This window comes from Podarcis erhardii, assembly GCF_964252035.2.
Source record: "Podarcis erhardii genome assembly, chromosome: 7".
Classification (NCBI taxonomy): Eukaryota; Metazoa; Chordata; class Lepidosauria; order Squamata; family Lacertidae; genus Podarcis; species Podarcis erhardii.
This window is the reverse complement of record NC_138511.1, coordinates 76324239-76348307: the sequence shown is the minus strand read 5'-3', so window position 1 is coordinate 76348307 and position 24069 is coordinate 76324239. Positions and strand designations below refer to the sequence as shown.

General features: G+C 48.1%; 1 protein-coding gene across 5 annotated transcripts in view; it reads left to right on the top strand.

The window, feature by feature from the left end:
- The window catches only part of LOC309345754 (B-cell receptor CD22-like), a 31876-nt gene that overhangs the window by 6000 nt on the left and 1807 nt on the right, over nucleotides 1–24069 (top strand). Inside the window, exons 1-8 of one of the 5 annotated variants that reach the window (XM_081869105.1) lie at nucleotides 2561–2677; nucleotides 17182–17343; nucleotides 17528–17908; nucleotides 18848–19141; nucleotides 19764–20036; nucleotides 20770–21060; nucleotides 22328–22427; nucleotides 22767–22950. In XM_081869105.1, the coding sequence (XP_081725231.1) occupies nucleotides 17301–17343; nucleotides 17528–17908; nucleotides 18848–19141; nucleotides 19764–20036; nucleotides 20770–21060; nucleotides 22328–22427; nucleotides 22767–22950 (1566 nt within the window). In that variant the 5' untranslated portion in view covers nucleotides 2561–2677; nucleotides 17182–17300. Of the gene's footprint in view, nucleotides 1–2560; nucleotides 2678–4007; nucleotides 4122–17181; nucleotides 17344–17527; nucleotides 17909–18847; nucleotides 19142–19763; nucleotides 20037–20769; nucleotides 21061–22327; nucleotides 22428–22766; nucleotides 22951–24069 lie in introns of those variants that run through there. The other 4 variants (XM_081869103.1, XM_081869107.1, XM_081869106.1 and 1 more) reach the window with 4 other exon arrangements.

The window sequence follows — 24069 nt, the reverse complement described above, 5'->3', positions numbered from 1 at the left end:
ATTTCATGATGATAATTGTACTATTTTATACCCCACACATCTTACTGGGTTGCCCCAGTCACTCTGGGCAGCTTCCAACATATATAAAAACATAATAAAACATTAAACATTTTTTTAAAAAAATTTCCCTAATACAGGATTGCTTTCAGACAGCTCGGGGGTCAGATAAGTCCATGTTGTTGTTGTTGTTTAGTTGTTTAGTCGTGTCCGACTCTTCGTGACCCCATGGACCAGAGCATAGCAGGCCCTCCTGTTCCACTGCCTCCCACAGTTTGGTCAAACTCATGCTGGTAGCTTCGAGAACACTGTCCAACCATCTCGTCCTCTGTCATCCCCTTCTCCTTGTGCCCTCCATCTTTCCCAACATCAGGGTCTTTTCCAGGGAGTCTTCTCTTCTCATGAGGTGGCCAAAGTATTGGAGCCTCAGCTTCACGATCTGTCCTTCCAACAGTGGACTAGTGGGTCCTAACTCACCAACAGCAGACCAGTGAGCTAGAGTTTCCAGGGCGTGTGTTTGTTTGCCTTTGCCTGATTCTAGTGCAGATATAGGCACAGTATGTTATTCCTCCAAAGGCATCTCTAACCTCAACCCCCAAAAAGCAGCAGTGAGAGGATGTTTTTTCCCCAGATCAGGAAACAGGGACTTGCCCTAGAAAATAGTGACATTGGGAAGTTTCGGTATGGAGAAGCGAGAGTGAGTGTTTGGCGGTGAGAGAATGAGACCAAGAGAGATCAATGCCCACAAAGTGTTTTTGTTTCGTTTTTTAAAAAAAGAAAACCACTAGAGGGAGTCCCACATGACTGATTCTGATTCTGTAAACAAGTGTAGAGGGATTTCCACTGTATTTCACAAATCACTTGCATTTCTCTTGCATCTGTGTGCAGCGGGAACAAGCCAGCCAAAGTGAAGCACACAAAAATGCCACGGGCATTGGAAGGCTGCCATCCCAGAATCTTCAAGTGTCCCTATTTTCCAGGGGCAGTCCTGGATTTACAGAAGCCGTCCCGGATTCTGATTTGATCCTAGAATATCCCACTTTTCCTTAGGACATTCCTATTTTCATCAGAGAAATAGTGGCGGGTATGGAGCTATGCAACCCTCCAAGCTAAGTAGATAAATAGCTAGACAACCTTTAGAAGACATCTGAAGGCTGCCCTGTGTAGGGAAGTTTTTAGATGTTTTATTATGCTTTTATATACGTTGGAAGCCGCCCAGAGTGGCTGGGGAAACCCAGTCAGATGAGCAGGGTATTATTATTACTATTTATTATTGAATAGGGCGTCGTTATTTCCATCGGAGAAATGTTGGAGGGTATGCCATCCTAGGCACACTTACTAGGGTCTGTGAACTAAACCTCATTCAATATACAGTGATACCTCGGGTTAAGTACTTAATTCGTTCTGGAGGTCTGTTCTTAACCTGAAACTGTTCTTAACCTGAAGCACCACTTTAGCTAATGGGGCCTCCTGCTGCCGCCGCGCCGCTGGAGCATAATTTCTGTTCTCATCCTGAAGCAAAGTTCTTAACCTGAAGCACTATTTCTGGGTTAGCGGAGTCTGTAACCTGAAGCGTATGTAACCTGAAGTGTATGTAACCCAAGGTACCACTGTACAGGAGGGTTGCTGCCACATAAACACGACATTGGAATTCCCTGTTAAATTCCTGGCTCTTGGCTCGGCTTTGCACATTGAGTCAAATCTTAGACCTAGTGGACCTGCAGCCAAGCAGAACCCACATTTGCCAGCAACGCCATCCTGCACTGGTCCTTAACTTGTTGCCAGGGGCTGGTTCCTGCATCAGTCTTCAATGCCAGGGGTCAGGCTAGCAACGCAGGGAGTAAGAATACAGAACAGCACCTCTGTGCAGGTACAGAGTGCATCTCCCTTACCGTGGGGGATAATTATGGATAATTTTCACATCGTGGATTAGGGAGAAAAGTATCCAGATCAGACATCACGCTCTTGAGCACTGTCGCCTCTTTTCCTAGATGTGAAGCATATGTTCTCTCCCCCACCCAACCCATGCGCAGCTGGCCTCGCCTAGCCATGCCACAGGATGCTTGTGAACAGGATGGGTGTTGACCACTTGAGGATTTGTCTCTCAGGTCTGGCCTGAGGAGGAAATGTGGGGAGGGTGAAATGGACTGTACCACTTCAGGCTGGAGGTAGGGGAAAACAAGTTTAGATGCTCCCCTGCCTTTAAAAACAAACCCACTTCCTGCAAGGAGAAAACTAACATAGCCCTTTGCTAGATCTAGCTAGTTTTCTATCTGGAGGGAGGTTAGTTTTTTAAAAAAATGTAAACAAGCATTTTTTAAAAAATGTGCTCATCTCCAACTTGAAGTGGCACAGTCCATTTTTTTAGCACTTCTGCAGACGCTTGCCTTCCAAAGGCCATGAATGAAATGATGTATCCAGGCTGTTACACTGAGGATGTGAGTGGCACCAAAATTTTGTTCCACAGGAAGTTGCAACTGTGGTGGGTGAGAACTCACAGTCATACGGGCAGAGCTGGCACTGCTTATGGGCACCGCGTGATCCTCCTTCCGCATTTGTGAGAAAGTGATGTGGCAGCACTTATACTTTGGAACTCACTGCCTATTGACACCAGGCAGGGGCCTACACTGGGAGTTGCAGTCCAGTGGCATTCGGAGGACCCACAGATTCCCCTGAATGAGTGAGTTGGGCCTGAGCTGCAATAGCATCACTACCACCATAAGGAGCAATAAGAAACATTTAATATATATACTGTTTTTACAAAATAAACAGATGGGGGTTCTGGCCAACTCAAATCGTGCTCAGAGTAGGCCCAATGAAACTAATGGGTCTACTTTAGCTGTTTCAGTGGGTCTCCTCTGAACAGGGGATGCCAACCCGGATCAAAAAAAAGCATGGTTTGAACTCCAGGCTGATCCCAGTTCTATTGGCGTTGGCCTTTAACAGAGGGTCCCTGATGCGCTGAAACGGCATCAGAAAATGAGAATGGAGCAAAAGGGAAAGGAAGGAGAGAGGAGAGGAGAAACAGAACGGAAATAAATAGCCTTTCAGAGCTGGAAGGGGTCCCAGAAGGCCATGCAGACTGACTCCTGGCTCAGTGCTGGGATCTTCCAACTACAGCATCGCTGACAGATGGCCACACAGTCTCTGCTTAAACACCACCAGTAAAGGAGAGACCACCATTTCCCCAGGTAGGGTCTTATGCTTTAGACTTGTGTTGGATGCTAGATTCATAAAGGCTGGAAGCCACGGCCCCCAATCACATTTTAGAAATGCCGAGTGGATATTATTGGTTTGTTTGTTTATATTCCACTTGTCCTTTAAGGAGATCGAAGTGGCATACAGAGTTCTCCCTCTCCCCCTTTTAGCCCCACAACAACAACCCTACCAGGTAGATTAAGCCAAGAGTGAGTGAGTGGCCTCCAAGAATAGGGATCTGCGAATGTGTCAATTTCCGTTTCTCTCTGTTTTAATTTCCTCAATCCTAAATTCAGATCTCTCTCTCTCACTTTCTCTTTCTCTTCCTCATGAAACTTCATCAGCGTTTTAGCCCAAATCTCCCCTGATAAACACACGTTTCTATGCCATTTCTGCCTCATACCTGGCTGCAAGAAATTCCCCCTCGTATAATGCACCTTCGCACGCCGTTGCCACAACCATGCGTGCATTTTTACGCACGCTTTCGCCCTAGAGCATGCCTTTTTTGTACACATTCCTTGACCAGGAAAGTGCAAGGTCGAGGACGTGCGCGTTCAGAAGGACAGCGGCTCCGGGAGCACATAGCCAAACATTCCTCTTTGCCGGTAAAACCAGCAGGTAGCGAGGCAGGTTGGCGAGTGAAGGCCAATTGGTGCTGAAGGCTGGAAGCAGCGGAGCGCAGAAACTTTGCAGCGCCCTGGGCCAGAGAGAGAGAGAATGAGAGAGAGGGGGGGAGAGAGAGAGAAGTGATTATTTATAGTTGGCAGGAGCGGGGAGAGGACACGAGAGGGAGGGAGGGAGGGAGGGAGGGATGAAATGATAAAGAGAATGACACACAGAGAGGAAGAAATAGAGCGTGAGGAGGAAGCTGCCCCGCTTGCAGGTGCTGGGGGGCAGCCGCTGGAGACCCCCCTGGTCTGTAATAGGTGAGTCCTTTGGAGGGATGTGTGTTGGGATGGGTCGGGAAGGGGCATTCTTATCTCGGTTGGGGGTCGCTTGGGAGCAAAGCTTGGGAGACGGAGAAGTGTTTACTTGTTGTTTACACAACCAGTTAGAGGAAAGAACCCAGGAGTCCGAGGTGGGGACCTTGCCAGGCTAGCCCTTCTTCCTCCTCCTCCTCCTCCTCCTCCTCCTCCTCCTCTTCTTCTTCTTCTTCTTCTTCTTCTTCTTCTTCTTCTTCTTCTTCTTCTTCTTCTTCTCTTACCCCCTACCCACACCGCTGCTCCCCTCCTGTAGCTGAAGGCAGAACCCAAGAGGCTTCCCCTCGCCCGCAAATCTGCGGAGATTTTGACAGCTAGGGAAAGCGGATTCTCTTAACCTCCCAGCTCGAGCCTGCAAAGAATCCTCTCCTGCCCCGAGAAGGGAGACTCGCCCCTCTAGGACCCCGTTTCGAGAATCCTGGGCTGGATTACCTCCCCCACCGCCTTCAAAGGAAAACCAGCATAGACCCCCAGATCCCTTCCACAGATAAGGACAACTGGAGAGAAGCTGCTAAGACTCTGCTGCCCTCGCAGGCGGAGGGATAAAAGGCCCCAGAAGAACTCTGCCCTTTGCTCTAAGCCTCTAGCCACTAGCCACTACTTCCCTCCCATGCCCACGACATTCGGAGAAAGTCATGCTTCAAACTAAAACAGGGAGTTTTCCAGGGCTGCAATACGGTCAATCGGTTGGATGGATCGATGAGAAATGTTGTGGGTGGCTGAAAATACTTTAAAATGAAATGGTGATTTCCCACATTTTTTGAACAGGGGTCTTTGCCTCTTCTTAAGAGGATGCCTGCTGTATTTGACCCATGAACAAGAAAGTAGGGGGTGTGGGCCGTTGTTGTTGTTATTTACTGTTTGTTTTATTTATATCCCACCTTTGTCTCCAAGGAGCTGAAGGTGCTTCTTCCCCATCTCATTTAATCCTCTCAACAACCCTTTGAGGTAGGCAGGGCTGACAGGTAGTGACTAGCCCACAGTCTCCCAGTTAGGTTCCCAGCTAAGTGGGAATTTGGACCCTGGTCTTGCACTATGCTCCATTTCTTTAGAATGATTCCCCTCCCCTCAAGTAAGCAAAGGTATGCAGATTTCATTCATTAATCCACAGGCCTAAGGAGAGCAGATGTGGCCCTCAAGGTCTCTCTATATGGCCTTGGAGTTCTTCCCAGGCCACACCCTTTTTGTGGCCCCTCTTGAGTGCTTTTGGCTGGCTAGCATGTGGTCTTGGACTGTGACAATGCCATATTTTCCAAGATACGGAAAGTACCGGGGGGGGGGGATTTGAATGTCTGGGCCCCCTGGACTTGGCGCCAGTGATGGGGCATGCTCTCAGGTAAAGTATTTGTAGGATTTTGGCCTTAATTGAACGACCACCTTAGAGAAGCCCATAGTCAGGTTTGCTTGCCCCCAAACTGGAAGTTTGGTTTTGTCGTGGAAGCTGCTTTGGAAAAACGTGTTACGTTAGGCAAAAATTGCATATGTGCATGCGTATGTTAGGAGCAACTAAAATGCTGAGCAACTTCCACAAGGACTTATTTACTAAAAAAATAAAAATACATTGCAAACTGATGTGGGAATGTGGATGTTTGGAAAAATGAGAAACTGAAGTAGACCTGTTTGCCCAACCCTGGTCAGGTTGTGTTATGTATTTATTGTGTTCACATCCCATATTTTTTCTCTAAGGAGATCAAGGTGGCAAAATGTGGTTCTCTCTCTCCTCATCTAATCCCCACAACAACCCTGTGAGGAAGGTTAGCCTGAGAGGTCGTGATTGGCCCAAGGCAGGAGTCCTCAGCCTCGGCCCATGTTTTGAGACTACAATTCCCATCATCCCTGACCACTGGTCCTGCTAGCTAGGGATCATGGGAGTTGTAGGCCAAAACATCTGGAGGGCCGATGTTGAGGAAGCCTGGCCCAAGGTCACCCAGTGGGATTCCTGGCTGAGTGGGGATTCGAACCCTGGTCTCCCAGGTCCTAGTCCTGACACTCTAACCACTATGCCACATTGGCCCTTGGACTGTTATCCTCTGGGACAGGGTTCAGCAAACTTTTTCAGCAGGGGGCCGGTCCACTATCCCTCAGACCTTGTGGGGGGCCGGACTATATTTTTGGGGGGAAATGAATTCCTATGCCCCGCAAATAACCCAGAGATGCATTTTAAATAAAAGGACCCATTCTACTCATGTAAAAACACACTGATTCCCGGACTGTCCGCGGGCTGGATTTAGAAGGCAATTGGGCCGGATCTGGCCCCCAGGCCTTAGGTTGCCTACCCATGTTCTTGGCCCAACCTCTTGCCTGGGGTGGGAAGATGTTGGGGAGAGAAAAATAAGCAGGGAGATGGGGATTTGAGGCTCCGTGATGCCGGCGCACATGAATGTCCACAGCAGGGAGATAGATTGTTTTAAATGTCCAGGGAGCAATGTATGCCAGGAGCAGAGATGAACAGATAAGGTCAGGGTGGGTGGAGATAGGAATGGTTTGGGAGAGGGAGCCCATAGGGACAGAGAGAGGGAGTTTTGCAGAGAAAGAGAGAGGGGTGTGTCAGAACAGATCGAAGGGCTTGTAATTACAGCTGCACAGATAACTTGTTTTGTTTTTTTGAAAGTGTGCCTGTGTGTGGCCTTTTGCCTTTCAATCGTTTGTTGTTTTTTTCAGTGCTAGTCTGTGTGCTATAATTTATATGGGTGACCATTAATAGGTTTGTCAGCAATGGGATTCTGAACCGAAAATTTCATGTGCATTTGAAAATGTCCAGGCAGATTTCCAAATCCATGTTCAACGTTAGCAAATATGGGTTGTGGTTCCTGAAAGCCAGCAGCCCCAACCTCCCCTCGACTTCTTCATCCAGAAAAGCCAGAAAAATAATTTTAACATTAATCAGAATACTAGGCAGGTCCTGTTCCAGGGTGTGGGGTTTTTTTTGGGGGGGGGAGGGAGGGACTTGAGTGAAATGCCATCTGATGTCCCCACTCCTTGGTCAGTGGGCAGGTTTACCAGGCTATGGTAGCAGCTCTCTAAGCTGCAGAAGGAGGCAGGAAGTGGTCACCCATTTAATTTCCCACAATGCCCCAGAGTGGTGCTACAGTTAGGGCATTGTGGGAAAATAAAAGGGTGGCTATATCCCGCCTCCTGGGGTTGGTCAGAATGGCAGGCCGGAAGGACACTTCAGCTGGGTGACTGGCATTTTAATTTCCTGCAACAAGGAGAACCCTGCTGGACCAAAGACAAAAAACATATCTTTTTTTAAAAAAACAAAAACTATTTTTTATTCAAAATTAAAACAAAACATATTATCCAGAAACATATCATCCTTATTCCCCCCCCCCCATTTTTCCTTGTGTGCAAAAACAGAACAGCCTAAACAACAACACGCAACACGATGGCTAATAATATGCTAACTGAATCTTTATAACATAATATTGTTTCAAAGTTCGTAAGCAGAATAATATATATATATATATATAGATAGGAAACCACAAATAAGTAAACTGTTTCAAAGATGATTCTTCAGCAGCAGCATGCTACACTTTTCGGTGATTGCTGATACATGGCTATTTGTTGTACCTTATAGGGCAGTTGTTTGCTGATGAAGAATAATCTTTGAAACAGTTTATTATCTGGGAAAACTGTTCTGTTTGCTGCTGTGCTCGGAGTACGCCCAGAGAGCCTACCATCACACAATTGTAGGACATTGACTTTGGAAAGGCTTTTTGCCTCCACCTTAGAGACTGACTGCGCCTAACATTCATTTGAATCTCATTCTTTGTGTTTTCCTTTATATATATAGTTCTTCTATTTATGAACTTTGAAAGAATATTGTGTTATAAAGATTCAGTGGAAGACAGGCATGCTTGGCGTGCTCTGGTCCATGGGGTCACGAAGAGTCGGACATGACTAAACGACTAAACAAAAACAAATTATTAGCCACCGTGTTGCGTGTTATTGTTCACACAAGCAGGACTTGAGCAGGAGCTTTCAGACCAGGGAAAAGGAACCTGTGGCCTTCCAGATGTTGTTGGTATATAACCCCCAAGGATCCAAACAGAAAGGAGAACAGCCTGCGAAATGCTCGCAAGGTCTTTAAATTCAGAAGCCCTGAGAATCTGAACTGAAGAATCAACCATGAAGTTGCAAGGCAAAATGTCTCTTGCTGGACTCCAACTCCCATCCTTCCTGAGCATTAGCCATGCCAGCTGTGGCTGATGGGAATGTTTTGGAAGGCCACAGGTTGCCCATCCCTGCTCTACATGCTGAGCAGGTTCATAACAACGTCAACAACCGACTTCCACCAAGAGGGCTGGTGGAGGAGAGACAGATCACCACACACCCTGTTCAAGGTGTTACAAATAGTATATAAAGCCCTTAGTGCCTTGGGACCAGCTCACCTGCCCCCTCCCACTATGAGCCTTGGTCTCCCCTGCTGTTATCATCACACCCTGCTCCTCTGCAGGCAAAAAATCAAAGCTAACGAGTGAGCAGGTAGGCAGAGGCATCTACTGATCCTCCTTGGTTTACTGAGCCAGAACGAGGGATGGTGGACAAGGAGCTTGCAGTGGGGAAGAGAAAGAGCAGGTCAGTGAGCCCGCAACTGGGATGTGGTCTCCAAGCAGATGACCAACTAGGTTGACCCTCAATGGCAGCTCTGAAGTGATCGGTCCCTCTTCTACCAGCCTGCTTACTCGCCTGCATGGAATTCCTGGTCACCTGTGGCGACCAGGCAAGTAGTTAAATACAAGACTGGGTGCAGGAGCACACCCACCTATATTTCTTTGAATTTGCATATCGCTTGATGATTGGAAGAATGCCAAAACTTGTCAACTCTCTCTCTTTTTTTTTTTTTTAGTTTCTTCCTTTCTGTGATCTCCTTTGTCCTCTTATTCTTTTTTATTAGTTATTTCCAAAAAAACACACAAGGTAACACACAAATACAAAGAAAATACACAGAAAAGAAAAATTAAAAATAATAAACAGCAATTATCATTTCCATATCATCCATATAACATAGTCGTCTCTTACGGGACTTCCTTCAGCCTGTCCGTAAATCATTCGAAGCAATAAATAAAATTACACGTTTCATTACTTATATTGTCATTATACCAATTCCTAATTCCTGTTTGCTTTGCACAATAACTCTTAGTCTTTCACAGTGCGTCTCTAAATCCCTTTAGCGTTATTTGCCCTTCACTAATACATTCCAGATAATCTACATACTTTTCCCAATCTTTGGTGAACACTTGGTCTCTTATGTATCTAACTTTTCCTGTTAATCTATCCAACTCTGCGTCAACTCTCAGGGGCTGGGTAGAGTGGGCAGCAGGGCTGATGCGAAGCAAGGAGATGCAGAGGAAGCAGCAGCCCTGCTCTGGAGGCAGCTTGGTCCATCTCTCAGTATTTGACTAGCAGCAGCTCTCCAGGATCTCAGACAGGATCTTTTTTCCCAGCCTTACCTGGAGATGCTGGGGATCAAACCTGCCACTGAGCCGGCTGCTTCGATCCCAAGGGAGAAGCCTCTGCATGAGCCTCTTGTTCACAAAGGGTCTACGCACATGCAAGGCGGGGTGTAGGAAATGGCTGAGGCTAGAATGCCAGCACACATCGAGGGCAGGAGAATGGACAGGAGTAAGAAACAAGCAGACAGGAAGTGGGCAGAGACAGATAAAGAAAGGGGCACGCAGAACACTGGCTGTCCATTTGATACCCAACCAAGTTCAGGGTGTTACTCTTGGTATATAAAGACCTTAACAGCTTGGGACCAGGTTACCTGAGGGCTGCTTCAGTCTGTGGGACTGGTCCTCTTACAGGTGCCGCATTACATTTCCTCTGCGTTGGCAAAAAAATCAACCTTTTAGCATAGCAGCACCTGCATTTCGGAACGCTCTGCCTATTGACATTGCCTTCCCTGCACTCGTTTTGGCCCCTGCTTGAAGCATTTTTGTTTCCAGACATGTAGGGTGCTGGCATGCATTTTAATTTTGTATTTTGTATTAGCTTATTGTTGATTTTAATTATGTTTCCAGTTTTCAAAATATCCGTTTTTAGCATTTGTCTTTTATCGACAATGCTCATGTTTATTTTTCTAAACCTCCGAGAGGTTCTGTTTACAACCAAGTGGCATCTAGGTTTTGTAGAATGAAGAAAGGATTGCTTGTAGGGAGTTGTAGCTCAGTGGCAAGATTTAAACTGAATCGTACCCATCCCTGGAACAAGGGAGGATACTAAAGTACAGGGTGCTCCTGAGAATGTACAGAGTATCCCCTCCCCTATGGCTACTTTGCACTTTGCCCATTTCTTATCCAGAAAGCACACACTGCATAAGATGAGCTTGCAACCCGCATGCAGCTCAACATATTAATTATTATTATATGGGAATTTATTACCTGCTCTTCACCATGGTGGGTGACAGCAATTTAAAATTCAGAACATGTGATCCTTAGGTGTGTATGCCTATTCTGGACACGAGTTCATGCATAGTGTTAGGGATGCCAGCCTCCCTGCCCAGCTCTTTCCCCTTTGCCTTTGAACAGGATAATCTGCAGACAGTAGCAGGAGATGGTTAAAAAAAGAGGAATAAATTGTTGAGCTTGAGATAACCTTGGGGCTCATCTAGCCTAACCCCATGGAATCCAAGAATCCTGCCCACAGCCACCCCTGGGTGGATTCAAACGACCAACCTTCTGGTTAATAGCCACACACACTAACCCATTGCGCCACTAGCTGCCCTGGGTCAAGGAAGTTCGACTAATAATAATAATAATAATAATAATAATAATAATAATATATTATTATTATTATTATTATTATTATTATTATTATTATTATTTATACCCCACCCATCTGGCTGGGTTTCCCCAGCCACTCTGAACGGCTCCCAATGGAATATTAAAAACATGATAAAACGTCAAACATTAAAAACTTCCCTAAACAGGGCTGCCTTCAGATGTCTTCTAAAAGTCAGAGAGTTGTTTATTTCCTTGATATCTGATGGGAGGGTGTTCCACAGGGTGGTGCCACTACCAAGAAGGCCTTCTGCCTGGTTCCCTGTAACCTCACTTCTCACAGTGAGGGAACTGCCAGAAGGGCCTCGGAGCTGGACCTCAGCTGAACAAGGGGGTGGAGACGCTCCTTCAGGTATACTGGGCCGAGTGCGTTTAGGGCTTTAAAGGTCATGACCAAGACTTTGAATTGTGCTTGGAAACATTCTGGGAGCCAATGTAGGTCTTTCAGAACTGGTGTTATATGGTCTCGACGGCCACTTCCACTCACCAGTCTAGCTGCCGCATTCTGGATTAATTGTAGTTTCCGGCTCACTTTCAAAGGTAGCCCCGCGTAGAGTGTATTGGAGTAATCCAAGCAGGAGATAACTAAAGCATGCACCACTCTGGCGAGACAGTCTGCGGGCCATCAAATTGCCGTGAAAAGCACAGCAACAATAGGCCAGGCCGGTCAGTTGGCAACCTCGCCCCCACTCAGCCACGTGTGGGAAGCCACAGCTAGCGGCTCCCGGTCTGTATGTAGATGGGGTTGGAGAATGCGAATGCCACAAGCGGTGGACTTCGCTTAGGAAGGGAGAGAACACACAACATGTGCAGCGCCCTCAATGAGTCATGGACAGCCTCCACTCATCAGGGCAGCCTCTTTTTTCAGATGGGAAGGCGTAACTTTGCAACTGCCTCTTCCCCACCCCCTCTTTTGCTTTAGAAATTAAGCACTATTTAGCCGGCGGGGTGCAAGCAAGGGAGGGGAGGGGGGTGAGAGGCAGCGGCTTCAAATCGGTGTGGACAGCAGCTAGATCGCCCCGAGGCCACCTCTCCGTGCATCGCTAGAACATTGTGCGCTCTTGGTGGTGATGCTGCCGATGACACAGAGCCCTGCCTCTGTGGTGGGCTGCAGGCCTGAGCGAGGGGAGCGGGCAGATGTCTGTCACTTGGCAGCAAGCAGAGAGGAGGGGGCAGCTGCTGTTTGGTTTGTGTGTTTGTTTTTTCTGTGGAGGGGAGTGGGCTATCTCAAAGGATTGGGGGGTGCTCAGCTGCAGGCAACAATTAACTGAGCCGTGCTAGAGGTGACTGCCTGGCGTTTGAGGTTCTGGTGCTCGCCACAGAGGCTGGGAGCTGGGACTTGGCAGCCTGCCAGCACCTTCAGGGGCCAAGCGCTCGCTGGCTCACGCGCCTCTCTGTGTGTCTCTCTCTCTCTGTGCCTGCTGCATCCCAGTGAGCCTGTGGATGAACTCCAGAGCAAACCTGTTCCAACCAGAGGTGGCTTGGGGTTTGAGGTGGCTCTCGCTGCACCCAGTGTGCTCCCACCACTCGCTTAGGAAGTGGTGCACACACAGCCAGCATCTATCCTGTCCGAAATACTGCATTTCAATGCATTTCACCCAAAGCCAGTTCCAATCCGAATCGATAGAAAGAATGTTTCCCCTCCCTATAGAACATGGGTAGGCAAACTAAGGCCCGGGGGCTGGATCCGGCCCAGTTGCCTTCTAAATCCGGCCCGCGGATGGTCCGGGAATCAGCGTGTTTTTACATGAGTAGAATGTGTGCTTTTATTTAAAATGCATCTCTAGGTTATTAGTGGGGCACAGGAATTCGTTCATTTCCCCCACAAAAAATATAGTCTGGCCCCACACAAGGTCTGAGGGACAGTGGACCAGCCCCTTGCTGAGAAAGTTTGCTGACTCCTGCTATAGAACAAAATATTATGGGAAAACATTGTGCCAAAGTTGGTAAATGTGAGTCCGATTCACACCATGCCTCTCAAGCAGGCATTCCTTCGGCCTTCTGGATGTTTTGGACTACAATTCCCATCATCCCTGTTAGCTAGGGATCATGGGAGTTGTAGGCCAAAACATCTGGAGGGCTGCAGGTTGGGGATGCCTGCTCTAAAGCAATATGAGACCACTTTGAACAGTCATGGCATTCCCTCAAAGAATTCTGGGAGCTGTAGTTTGTGAAAGGGGCTGAGAGTTGTTAACAGACGCACACATCCCGTTCTCTTTCCAGATGTACAGTTTCCAGAGTACGCTGAAAAAAGAGGCATCGGTTGTTAAACTGCTCTGTGAATTGTAGCTCCGTGAGAGGAATGGGGGGACTGGTCACAACTCTCATCACCCTTAACAAACTACAGGTCCCAGAATTCTTTGGGGGAGAAGCCTTGACTGTTTAAAGTGGTATCATTGTGTCGTGAATGTTCATTGTGTCTCCAATGAAAATAGGGACGTCACTTTCCATCATGATAATTGTACTATTTATACCCCACACATCTTACTGGGTTGCCCCAGCCGCTCTGGGCAGCTTCCAGCATATATAAAAACATAATAAAAAATTAAACATTTTTTAAAAAAACTTCCCTAATACAGGATTGCTTTCAGACAGCTTGGGGGTCAGATAACTCCATGTTGTTGTTGTTGTTGTTTAGTCATTTAGTCATGTCCGACTATCATGACCCCATGGACCAGAGCACACCAGGCACTCCTGTCCTCCACTGCCTCCCGCAGTTTGGTCAAACTCATGCTGGTAGCTTCGAGAACACTGTCCAACCATCTCGTCCTCTGTCATCCCCTTCTCCTTGTGCCCTCCATCTTTCACAACATCAGGGTCTTTTCCAGGGAGTCTTCTCTTCTCATGAGGTGGCCAAAGTATTGGAGCCTCAGCTTCAGGATCTGTCCTTCCAGTGAGCACTCAGGGCTGATTTCCTTAAGAATGGGTAGGTTTGATCTTCTTGCAGTCCATGGGACTCTCAAGAGTCTCCTCCAGCACCATAATTCAAAAGCATCAATTCTTCGGTGATCAGCCTTCTTTATGGTCCAGCTCTCACTTCCATACATCACTAGCTAACTAGATAACTCCATACCCTCCACCATTTCTCCAATGAAAATAGGGACATCCTAAGGAAAAGTGGGACATTCCAGGATCAAATCAGAAACCAGGATGGCTTCTCTAAATCAGGGACACCCCTAGAAAATAGGACACTTGGAGGGTCTGAACGTGGTGCTGAATTTTAAGGTAGTAACGTGCCCAGAGTCCACATGTATTGATGGCATCAGGGTGTAAAAGTCCTGCATTCAATAACTGTTTGTGGTCGGCATATTGCTTTGGTTCCAATTCTCCATAACATCCTGCTGAAATACTGCAACTTTTTGCCCTACAAATATTCTGGTTTGTGTGTGCAGGGGGGTGAGGTGTTGTTCTGCTATAGTGAGTGCCACTTCAGACAGTAGTAACATTGAGGAAGCACCGCAGAACAAACACTACTATACTCACCCACCCAAGATGCGCTTACTTGGTATAAGCTGTATACCCCCTGCTAAAAAGAAAAAGAAAAAAGCTGTGCTTACTCTTAGAAATGTACAAATATTGGGAGTGGGGGACAGGGAAGCGAGGGCAAGAATACAAAGAAGGAGGAAACAATATGTAGAAAAGAAATGCCCATAAAAACCTGTGATTAAAAAATATATATATATGGCTGGCTTTTCCAGCTTCTAATATTGGATAGCTTTAACAGGGGTCAGCAAACTTTTTCAGCAGAGGGCCAGTCCACTGTCCCTCAAACCTTGTGGGGGGCCGGACTATATTTTGGAAAAATAATAATGAACAAATTCCTATGCCCCACAAATAACCCAGAGATGCATTTTAAATAAAAACACACATTCTACTCATGTAAAAACACCAGGCAGGCCCACAAACAACCCAGAGATGCATTTTAAATAAAAGCACACATTCTACTCATGTAAAAACACACTGATTCCTGGACTGTCTGCGGGCCGGATTGAGAAGGCGATTGGGCCGGATCTGGCCCCTGGGCCTTAGTTTGCCTACCCATGCTTTAGGATATTCAGGAATCAAAAGTTTTGTGTCTCTTTTGTAGGAAATGTATCCTTTTTTGTGCATTCTGCAATGATGGGAGTCAAAGTGCCCCATTGCACAACACATTTGCCACAGTCAGCTTTTGCTTTCCATCAATTTGCAATTCCTGGCGAGGGAGGGAGCCCAGCGGGGTGTGCTTTCTTGCGCTATTTTAGTCTCTTGCAAGGCCCTTTATCCCAGTTTCTCCAGGCCTTGGAGACTTTTGCCAGGAGCCTGGCGTTTCGACATCTTCACGTTGCAGCAAGGAAGTTAAAGGGGACCCTTTAACTGGGGTTTTTGGATGGGCTTTCAACAGCCTTGAGATGGGCTTCACCCCTCGTGGTTAGGGGCAGCCCAAAATATTATGCTGCCTGAGGCAAAGGATTAGATGCTGCCCCACCTCACCAATCCACATACAAAAGTTGATTCAACTGGCGGTTAAATCTTACTTTGTGAGGGTCATAGGGCAGTGCTAGAGCTTCTGTTTTTGCATGAAAACAGTCTGAGTCCTTGCAAGACAGAGATGCTCTGTTGCAGTTCTCTTGCCCTGAATCTCCTACCATTCTGTTTAATTGGATGCCTGCAGCTTCTAGCATTATGAGGGAGGGAGAAAATCTTTGTTCCGTCTGCTTTCTCTACATCAAGCATACTTTGATACACTTCTACTAAGCTCCCCCATTCCTCACTTTTTTCTCTAAATTAAAAAGCCCCAACAATTGTAATATTTCAGTCATAGAAGAACTGATCATTTTGACTGCCCTTCTTTGTGCCTTTTCCACCTCTGGGATATCCAGCTAAGGCTGGGAGTAAGCCCCATTGAAGTTAATAGGACTTACTTATGAGTAAGGTAAAGGTACCCCTGCCCGTTCGCGCCAGTCGTGACCGACTCTGGGGTTGCGTGCTCATCTCGCTTAAGAGGCCGGGAGCCAGCGCTGTCCGAAGACACTTCCGGGTCACGTGGCCAGCGTGACGAAGCTGCTCTGGCGAGCCAGACCAGCGCAGCGCACGGAAACGCCGTTTACCTTCCCGCTATAAAGGGGTACCTATTTATCTACTTGCACTTAGGGGTGCTTTCGAACTGCTAGGTGGGCAGGAGCTGGGACTGGACGACGGGAGCTCACCCCGCCACGGGGATTTGAGCCGCCGACCATACGATGGCAAGTCCTAGGCACTGAGGTTTTACCCACAGCGCCACCCGTGTCCCTACTTATGAGTGGGGTGGGCAAATCTGTCCATTTTGGTTTTTCTCAGTTTCTAATTTGCCCACTTTTAAATCCAGTTTCCTGCATTTCCTCATTAGCCGGGAACCTTCATTTCTAAAAATTAACGTGAGGATTCGCCCGCATTTTAGTGTGAATTTTTCCTAATATTAACCTTTTTCGTGTGCAATTTTTGCCTATTATGCATATTTCTGCAAAGCGGTTTTCTGTAATTTTGTATGCTATTTTTGCTACTGTTTGTATCTTTTTGCACCCTTTACCCCAGTATATGCATCTTTGTATGCAATACTTTGATGGAGAACTGCATTGCAAAATTCAAAGAGCAGATTTCGAAGGATGGCTGCTTCAGTTTGCACATTGTTTTGGGAACTGTACATTATGTAGATTCCCCTGTGAAGGCAAACTGGGTTGAATTTCTCCTTCAGCCCTACTTCTGAGCAGACATGGCTTGGATTGCATTGTAAGACAGCTGAGACGTGTGTTCGGTGCAGGACGACACATCGTGCCAGGAGAAAAAATGGGGAAAGGCCCTGTAAATTTGGCCAAAGAAAGAGGCCAAAGTATGAGTCCAACTGTGTATTTCAAAGGTTTGTGAAATCCTGGACGTCCATTAAAGACAAGCTGCCTCTTTACGCTTCTTTACACACACAGCTCTCAGTCTGAACATCCTGGCAGCAATTCAGAAAATCCAGAACATTTAACAAATCTGTTCCTTGGTCATGCCTTGCAAATAAGCTCACTAAAGTTACTAGCCTGGGAAGAAGTTACTAGCCCAGCTAGCGGCAGACCAAAGAGGGACAGAGAGCTCTGAAGCGGCTTCCATCCCCTAGTCTGCCAGGTCCTAATTCAACACTCTAACCACTACACCACGCTGGCTCCCATGGAGAATCAAAGTTGGCGCACACCTGATTTTCTTGTCTTCTCCTTAATTTCCTCCAGCTTTTCCTTCTTCCAACTCACCCGCGGGCTTCACTGTGCATGACGGAGAAGAGACGGATTTCCCATTCCCCCAGCCCTGAGCCTCTCTCAGGGCTGCGAACCCAGAGGTGCTTCACAACATGAGACTCTCCGGCAAAGGTCTCCCACTGGCATGTCTCCTAGGTAGGTTCCTGGTTGCTAGCAGGTCTTATCAGGAAGTCCATGTCACACAATATAGAACTGGGTCTTTAGCAATGCTTTCCTTCTAAGAAAAGTGGTACTGGTGGTGTGTAGTCTTGAGTATTCCACAACCACTTAAAGATCCGCTGAGAGACTCTCTCCCTGCTCCCCGCACCTTTTCCTCCAGTTCTGTTTTACAGCCCTGTGTCTGATGCCTGGACGTCCATGCTGCCTAGCTCCATCCAAGCCCTGAAGGGCTCCTGCGTGGTCATTCCCTGCTCGTTCACCTTCCCGGGTTCCCGCGATTCCTGGGGTGGCAAGTTCAGCGTGGCTTGGTACCAGTACCGATCGAGAGGGTACCCTGAAATCTACAACAGCAAAAGCCAGGGCAGTGTCCTGTCGGAGTACCAAGGGCGGACGGAGGTGCTGGGAGACCTCGAGATGGGCAACTGCACCCTTAGCATCGACCCCGTTCGCAGCGAGGATGCCATGAGCTACTATGTCTGGATCAACCCCGATTCGGTTAAACACCGCTTCTACGACGTCACAGTCCGGGTGGACGTAGCAGGTGAGGTGGACCCGTGCATCCAGGCCGGGGAGTAGTGATGATGATTTGATGATGGTGGTGATTTAAACTTGCATACTGCCCTATACCTGCAGGTCTTAGGAAGGTTCACAACATACAAACACAAAATGCATAGTAAAAACGAAAACAAGAACCTCTCATTTCCATCCTGAGCCTCTTTCTCCCCCCTCCCACCCTCAGAACTTCCTTCCAAACTCGACCCCCCCAAAGGCTCCTGCCTCTCCCCATATGGGCTCCCCTCCAATGCCCCCCCCCACTTTGCTAAGAGGCAAGCTCCCCTCGGTCACCCCCACCCTGAAATAGGGGCCTCACTTTACAAGCTGCCCCATCTCAGGCCACCTGACCCAATCTCCACCCCCCACCTGGCCAGGACCCCCCAACCTCTCCTTGCCCATGTCACATGACCCATGGGTCTCGACACCCCCTTTCTGTGGGGAGGATTAGGTGGGAGCTCTGCCTCCCCCCTCCCTGCTTCATGTGACTATCGCTCCTCCCGGAAGACCCCCTTCCCATCACTCTCGGCCCGCCTTCCTGGCCTCCTTGCCTTCCCATCTCTGCTGCATCCTGGTCTCCCGCTTGTTCGTGGAGGAATCTCATATTCAGTCCCCAAATTCGGCCTCCCTGCCATCTCTTTCTGGTCCTTAGGACTCTTCCCAGGCCACACCCCATCCTCAGGCCACACCCCTCGCTGCCCTTTCTTCCCACCCTCCTTGAAAGATTTTGCCTGGCTGGAATACGTCCTTGAACTCTGACCATGCCTCTTGCGTGCCTGGATGGAAGTTTGAGAAGGGTGTGGGAGAGGAATGCTCTGCCCACTTTTGCCTCTGGCCTGGCCCCGCCCACCGCTGGCATGTGCCCCCTGAAAGATTTCTCACAATGGAATGTGGTCCTCGGGATGATTTGTAGCCTTTTTGCTTGCAGACACTCCATCGCAACTGGAGATGAGTGACCCAGGCTTACTGACCGAAGGCGACCGCACCCTGATCACCTGTTCAACCCTGCACACCTGCCCCTTGGCTCCACCTACTCTGACCTGGAACCATGTGGGCGGCAAGGCTGCCACAGTCCAGGAACGTCTTGCTGGGGGTTCCTGGCGGACGGAATCGGGGCTCAGCTACATCCCTTCGCACAAAGATCATGGCAAATACCTGCAGTGCACAGCCACCTTCCCAAACCAGCAACAGTCTAGCAATGGAATCTACCTGCAGGTTAAATGTGAGTGTCTGGACACAGTACTGTGGGTGGAAATTTGGTCAGAAGGCAATGGATGCTCTGCCCTTGAAAGTCGGCTCTGATTTTAAATTGTTAAGACGGTTTCTTCCAGCTACCATGAGGACTAGTTACTTGCTAACTTTATAAATAAAAGTGGGCAAGTTTTTTAGTCTAAGGTGAAAAGCTTCCTGCAGTTTAGGAAAGTCTGGGAAAGGGTGGCGGGGGGTTGAACAATAATTTTCTAAACCCACTTGAAGCATAGAAACAAGATGTTTATAGCACAATTTAGCCCCCCCCCCCGTGAGTTTAAAGCCCATGGCTCCCCTCCAAACAATCCTGAGACCTATAGCATCACAGTGCTACAATTCCTAGCAGCCCATGATTCTTTGGGGAAAGCTGTGTGCTTTCAATACATGGTGTGGATGTGGCCCCCGTCACCTGTTGCAACCATATGGTGTTATCCCCCTTTTTGTGTGAGCCTGCACCTTTAATTCCTAGGTAGAAATTCAGCAGGTGCAGATGGAGGCGTTGGGATCAATAGGTGAGGTGTAGGATGGAGTGTGCAGCCTTAGCAGCAAAAATGGGTTTCCATTGACCTCTGCCCTACTCTGACGGACTCTTCCAGATTCTCCCAAAAATGCTGTCGTCTCCGTATTGGGGAACCCCAACCTGAAAGAAGGAGACAGCGTCACCCTCCGATGCAGCAGCCAGAGCAACCCCCCGGCTGTCAGTTACCGGTGGTTCTTCGGGCCTCGCAAAGCACCACTGCGGGCAGCAGGTGTTGGGCCAGAGGTGACCCTGGCAGATGTGCGGAGGGACTCGGGGCCATACCACTGTGTTGCAGAGAATGATGTCGGGATGGGGGAAGACTCGCCGCCTACCTACCTCAACGTGGAGTGTAAGGAGAGGCTTTGATTTCTTGTTTCAATATCAACATATTTATCTGTGGCCTACTTAGGGCTTAGTGGCAAAGTCACACCAAGTTCATGTTTACTATGTCAAGTTGCCACCTTTTTCTTTGCCTGGAGCTCCTATGCTTTTGTAAAAACGCAGTGGGTGATTTTTGTTGTTGCTGCTGTTATGGCATCTCCATGCCTGGGAAAGCTTTGCCAGATGAATTTCTGCCCACCAGGCACAACCCAATAATGCATGTTAAGCAGAGGCACTGAGATGCACCCAACATTGGGGGGGGGCCGCTCCAGTTTAAAGCATGTGACTTCCCCCAAGGATCCTGAGAACTATAGTTTACCCCTCACAGGGCTACAGTTCCCAGCACCCCTAACTGCAGTTCCCAAGATTCTTGGGGGGAAAGTTGTGTGCATTAAATGTGTGGCGTGTGGTATATTCAATCTCTGTCTAGAGATTTGACTGACAGGACAGGGAAATGGGGGAAACTATTTCCCCACCCACTTTTTCAGCCCTTCACATCTCTGTCTTCTTCCCTGCTCTACTAGCCTCCGTAAACTGGTAAAAAAACCTCTTGCAGGCCAGTACTTATTTGCAAGGCTGCATTAAGTGCACATTTTAAAACCTTTTAAGCTTTCGGAAGTGTAGCAGCTTGGACCATGGGAACACATACTGTGACGTCTGGTTGTTCTAGTTTTTAAAATATCCCTCTGCCATCCTTGCAGACAAGCCAGTGATCCTGCCTCAAGGAAACTGCACCCTGTCACGGACTGGAGAATTAGTAACGTGTTACTGCATAGCCGAGGGAAACCCCTTACCCGAAATCGAGTGGCGCCTACCAAACCGTACCGTTCCTGGGGAGTTCAACAGCTCTGAGCTGCAGGCAGCCTCAGTCTCCTGGGGACAGGCCATCATTGGGATATTGACAGGCCCCACCTCCAGCCTCACCAACGTGTCTTGCACAGCTACCAACCAACACGGGCCAAGCCAAATCACACTGCCCACCATCCAGGCAGGTAAGTAAGGTCTAAGTGCTAATAAGAGGTATCTGGGAACATAGGAAGCTGCCTTAAATCAAGTGAGACCATTGGTCCATCTGGTTCAATATTGTCAGCTCTGGCTGGCAGCAGCTCTCAGCACTATATGGAGATGCCGGCTGAGCCTGGGATCTTCTGCATGCAAAACAAATTATCTCCATGAGACATGGGGACAAATCTGTCACTTTGGGTTTCTCTCAGTTTCTTGTTTTTCCAATATGCAGTTCTCCACATCAGTTCACAATTATATTTAAAAAGTTGGTATGAGGATACATCAGTGTGAATTAGTATGAATCTCTCCCAGTGTGCACATTTTTGAAAGCAAATTCCCCTCATACAATGCATTTCCCGCTCTTAACTAGTATTTGCAGTTTTACTCACATTACTTGTACTACATTGCAAAAGTCAGAAGAGTGCAAATTTTGGAAGGGTTACAGTACATGGTTCCAAGATGTGCGAATTAAGTAGATTCACCACATGTAAGGGCTGAACTACATGTGATGGGTTTGGGCCTTTCTTCCTAGCTGTTTGATTTACTAAACAGGAGACACAGGGGCTGGGGGTGTGGGGAATAATCCATATCAGAGGAGGGTTATAAAACCCTTTCCCCATGCCACGGTCGAGATCCAGACGTTTCCCCACCCTCACCCAACCCCTGCACTTCTGAAATGGTGGCACTCCATGCTCTAGGTCTAGACCAGAGGTTGTCAGCCTGGTCCCTACCGCCCACTAGTGGGCGTTTCAGGATTCTAGGTGGGCAGTAGGGGGTTCCATGGGACAAGCTGAATCCTCTTTCCATCAAGCACTGCTGGGCGGTGAGGAAATTTTACCATCAAGAAAGATGCATTAGTGAGCGGTAGGTATAAAAAGGTTGACTGCCCCTGGTCTAGACACTCATTTTATTCCCAACAATGCCTCAGAGTGGCAGTAAGCCAGAGGAATTGTGGGAAATTAAAAGGATGGCTAAATCAAGCCATCGGACACGTTTTGGAATTCTGGACCAAAAAGGGATTAAGGACCGAAGGCAGGCACCACCAGTGACTTGGGGGGCTTGGCTGATGGCCAAGGATACTAGGGGCTGATGCTGACCTTTCTGGCAGGCTTAGCATCCAACAGGTGAAGCTGTCATGGAGAAGGCGCCACCTGGATTTCTGCCAGTCTGCTAAAAGGGACCTTGCATCTCATCTGCATGTGGATGGCCTCTTTGCAAAGGACAGCCGCCAGGTTTCACTGTCTCTTTTTGCAGGGGACACCACCCTCCTGCTCATGGCCTCTGGGGGTGCCGTTGGGGGCCTTCTCTTCTTCTCCCTGCTGGGAACGGTTATCTACAAGGTGACAAAGAGCAGGTGAGCAGCTGGATTCATCCACAGCACTGTTAGCAAGTAGATGCTGGCTTTCATTATTTAGCAAAAACCGGCTTATGTACCCTCTTCCCCCACCCTCTCCCCTGTCTCCGATACTGTGGAGGGTTGCCAATTTTTTTTACGGGCTGACGCACCTGCTCCTTTCAGAGAAGCCTGATCTGCAGACATGAGCAGTTGATCCCCATGGCTGGAGAAGCTTCACCTGCATCAATCTTCCATGAACGGTGCTAGATTTTCCCACCGCTATCGGTTGACAACCTTATCACTACACCCACTTAGAACATCACAGCTTTCTTTTCCCTCCTCCCTTTCTGCCACTAGAAAAAAGGGGCAGAAGCAAGAGGAAGACGAGGAGCAGGAGGACCCTACGCTGTATGTCACGGATGAAAATGGAGAGCAGAAGACATCGCTCAAAGTAGAGAAGCCCTCCCGGTCCAAGAAGAAAGAGGAGCAGTTCAACATGTACAGCAAGTCGAAGGGAGGAGGGAGCCCAGCTGCTGACAATGTAGGGGAAGGCTCAGGGCAGTACAATACTCAGGGGCGGAACTACTGTGAAACTAGCTCAGCCCTGATAGCTCAGTTGGGTAGAGCAGTGTTTCCCAACCTTGGGCCTCCAGCTGTTTTTGAACTACAATTCCCATCATCCCTGACCACTGGTCTTGCTAGCTAGGGATGATGGGAGTTGTAGGCCAAAAACATCTGGAGGCCCAAGGTTGGGAAACACTGGGTTACAGCAGTGTTTTTCAACCTTTTTTGGGCAAAGGCACACTTGTTTCATGAAAAAAATCACGAGGCACACCACCATTAGAAAATGTTTAATATTTTTTTCTTTAATGGCAAACAAAAACGTTGCGGACCGTTCTCTGCTCAGCGGGGATCGATCCTCTGATCCCTGCTGAGCCGGCGGATGACAGCTCCGTCTCTGCACTGTGTGCGGAGAGGGAGATGTCAGAGCCCTGCTGCTCTCTATGGGGAATCGGATGACAGTGGACCGCCTGTCCGCTCTCATCCGATCCCATCTGATCTGATCCCCACCCAGGACAGATGGAAAATAGGGTGGGCACAGTCCGGTGCCCGCCTAGTGGGCGAAAATTTGACATTTTTTAAAAAAATCTTTCGAATTTTTCAATTTTTCCCACGGCACACCAGGCAATATCTCACGGCACACTGGTGTGCCGCGGAACAGTGGTTGAAAAACACTGGGTTAGAGTGTGGGGCTGATAATGCTAAGGTTGCCGGTTCACTCCCTGTGTGGGACAGCTGCATATTCCTTCATTGCAGTGCATTGGATGAAAAGATCTACAGGGTCCCTTCCAATTCTATAATCTATAATGAAACTTAAGCTTCGGGCTCCTAATCCTGGAGGAGCCCCAGAATTTGCTTTCGTCACATTGCTTAAAAACTATGAGACCTCATATGAGTTGCATGACTCAAATTGATTATTATTATTTCATAGAATCATAGAACTGTAGAGTTATGAATGCAGGTGGCGCTGCGGTCTAAACCACTGAGTCTCTTGGGCTTGCCAATCGGAAGGTTGGCAGTTCGAATCCCTGCCATGGGGTGAGCTCCCATTGCTCTGTCCCAGCTCCTGCCAACCTAGCAGTTTGAAAGCACGCCAGTG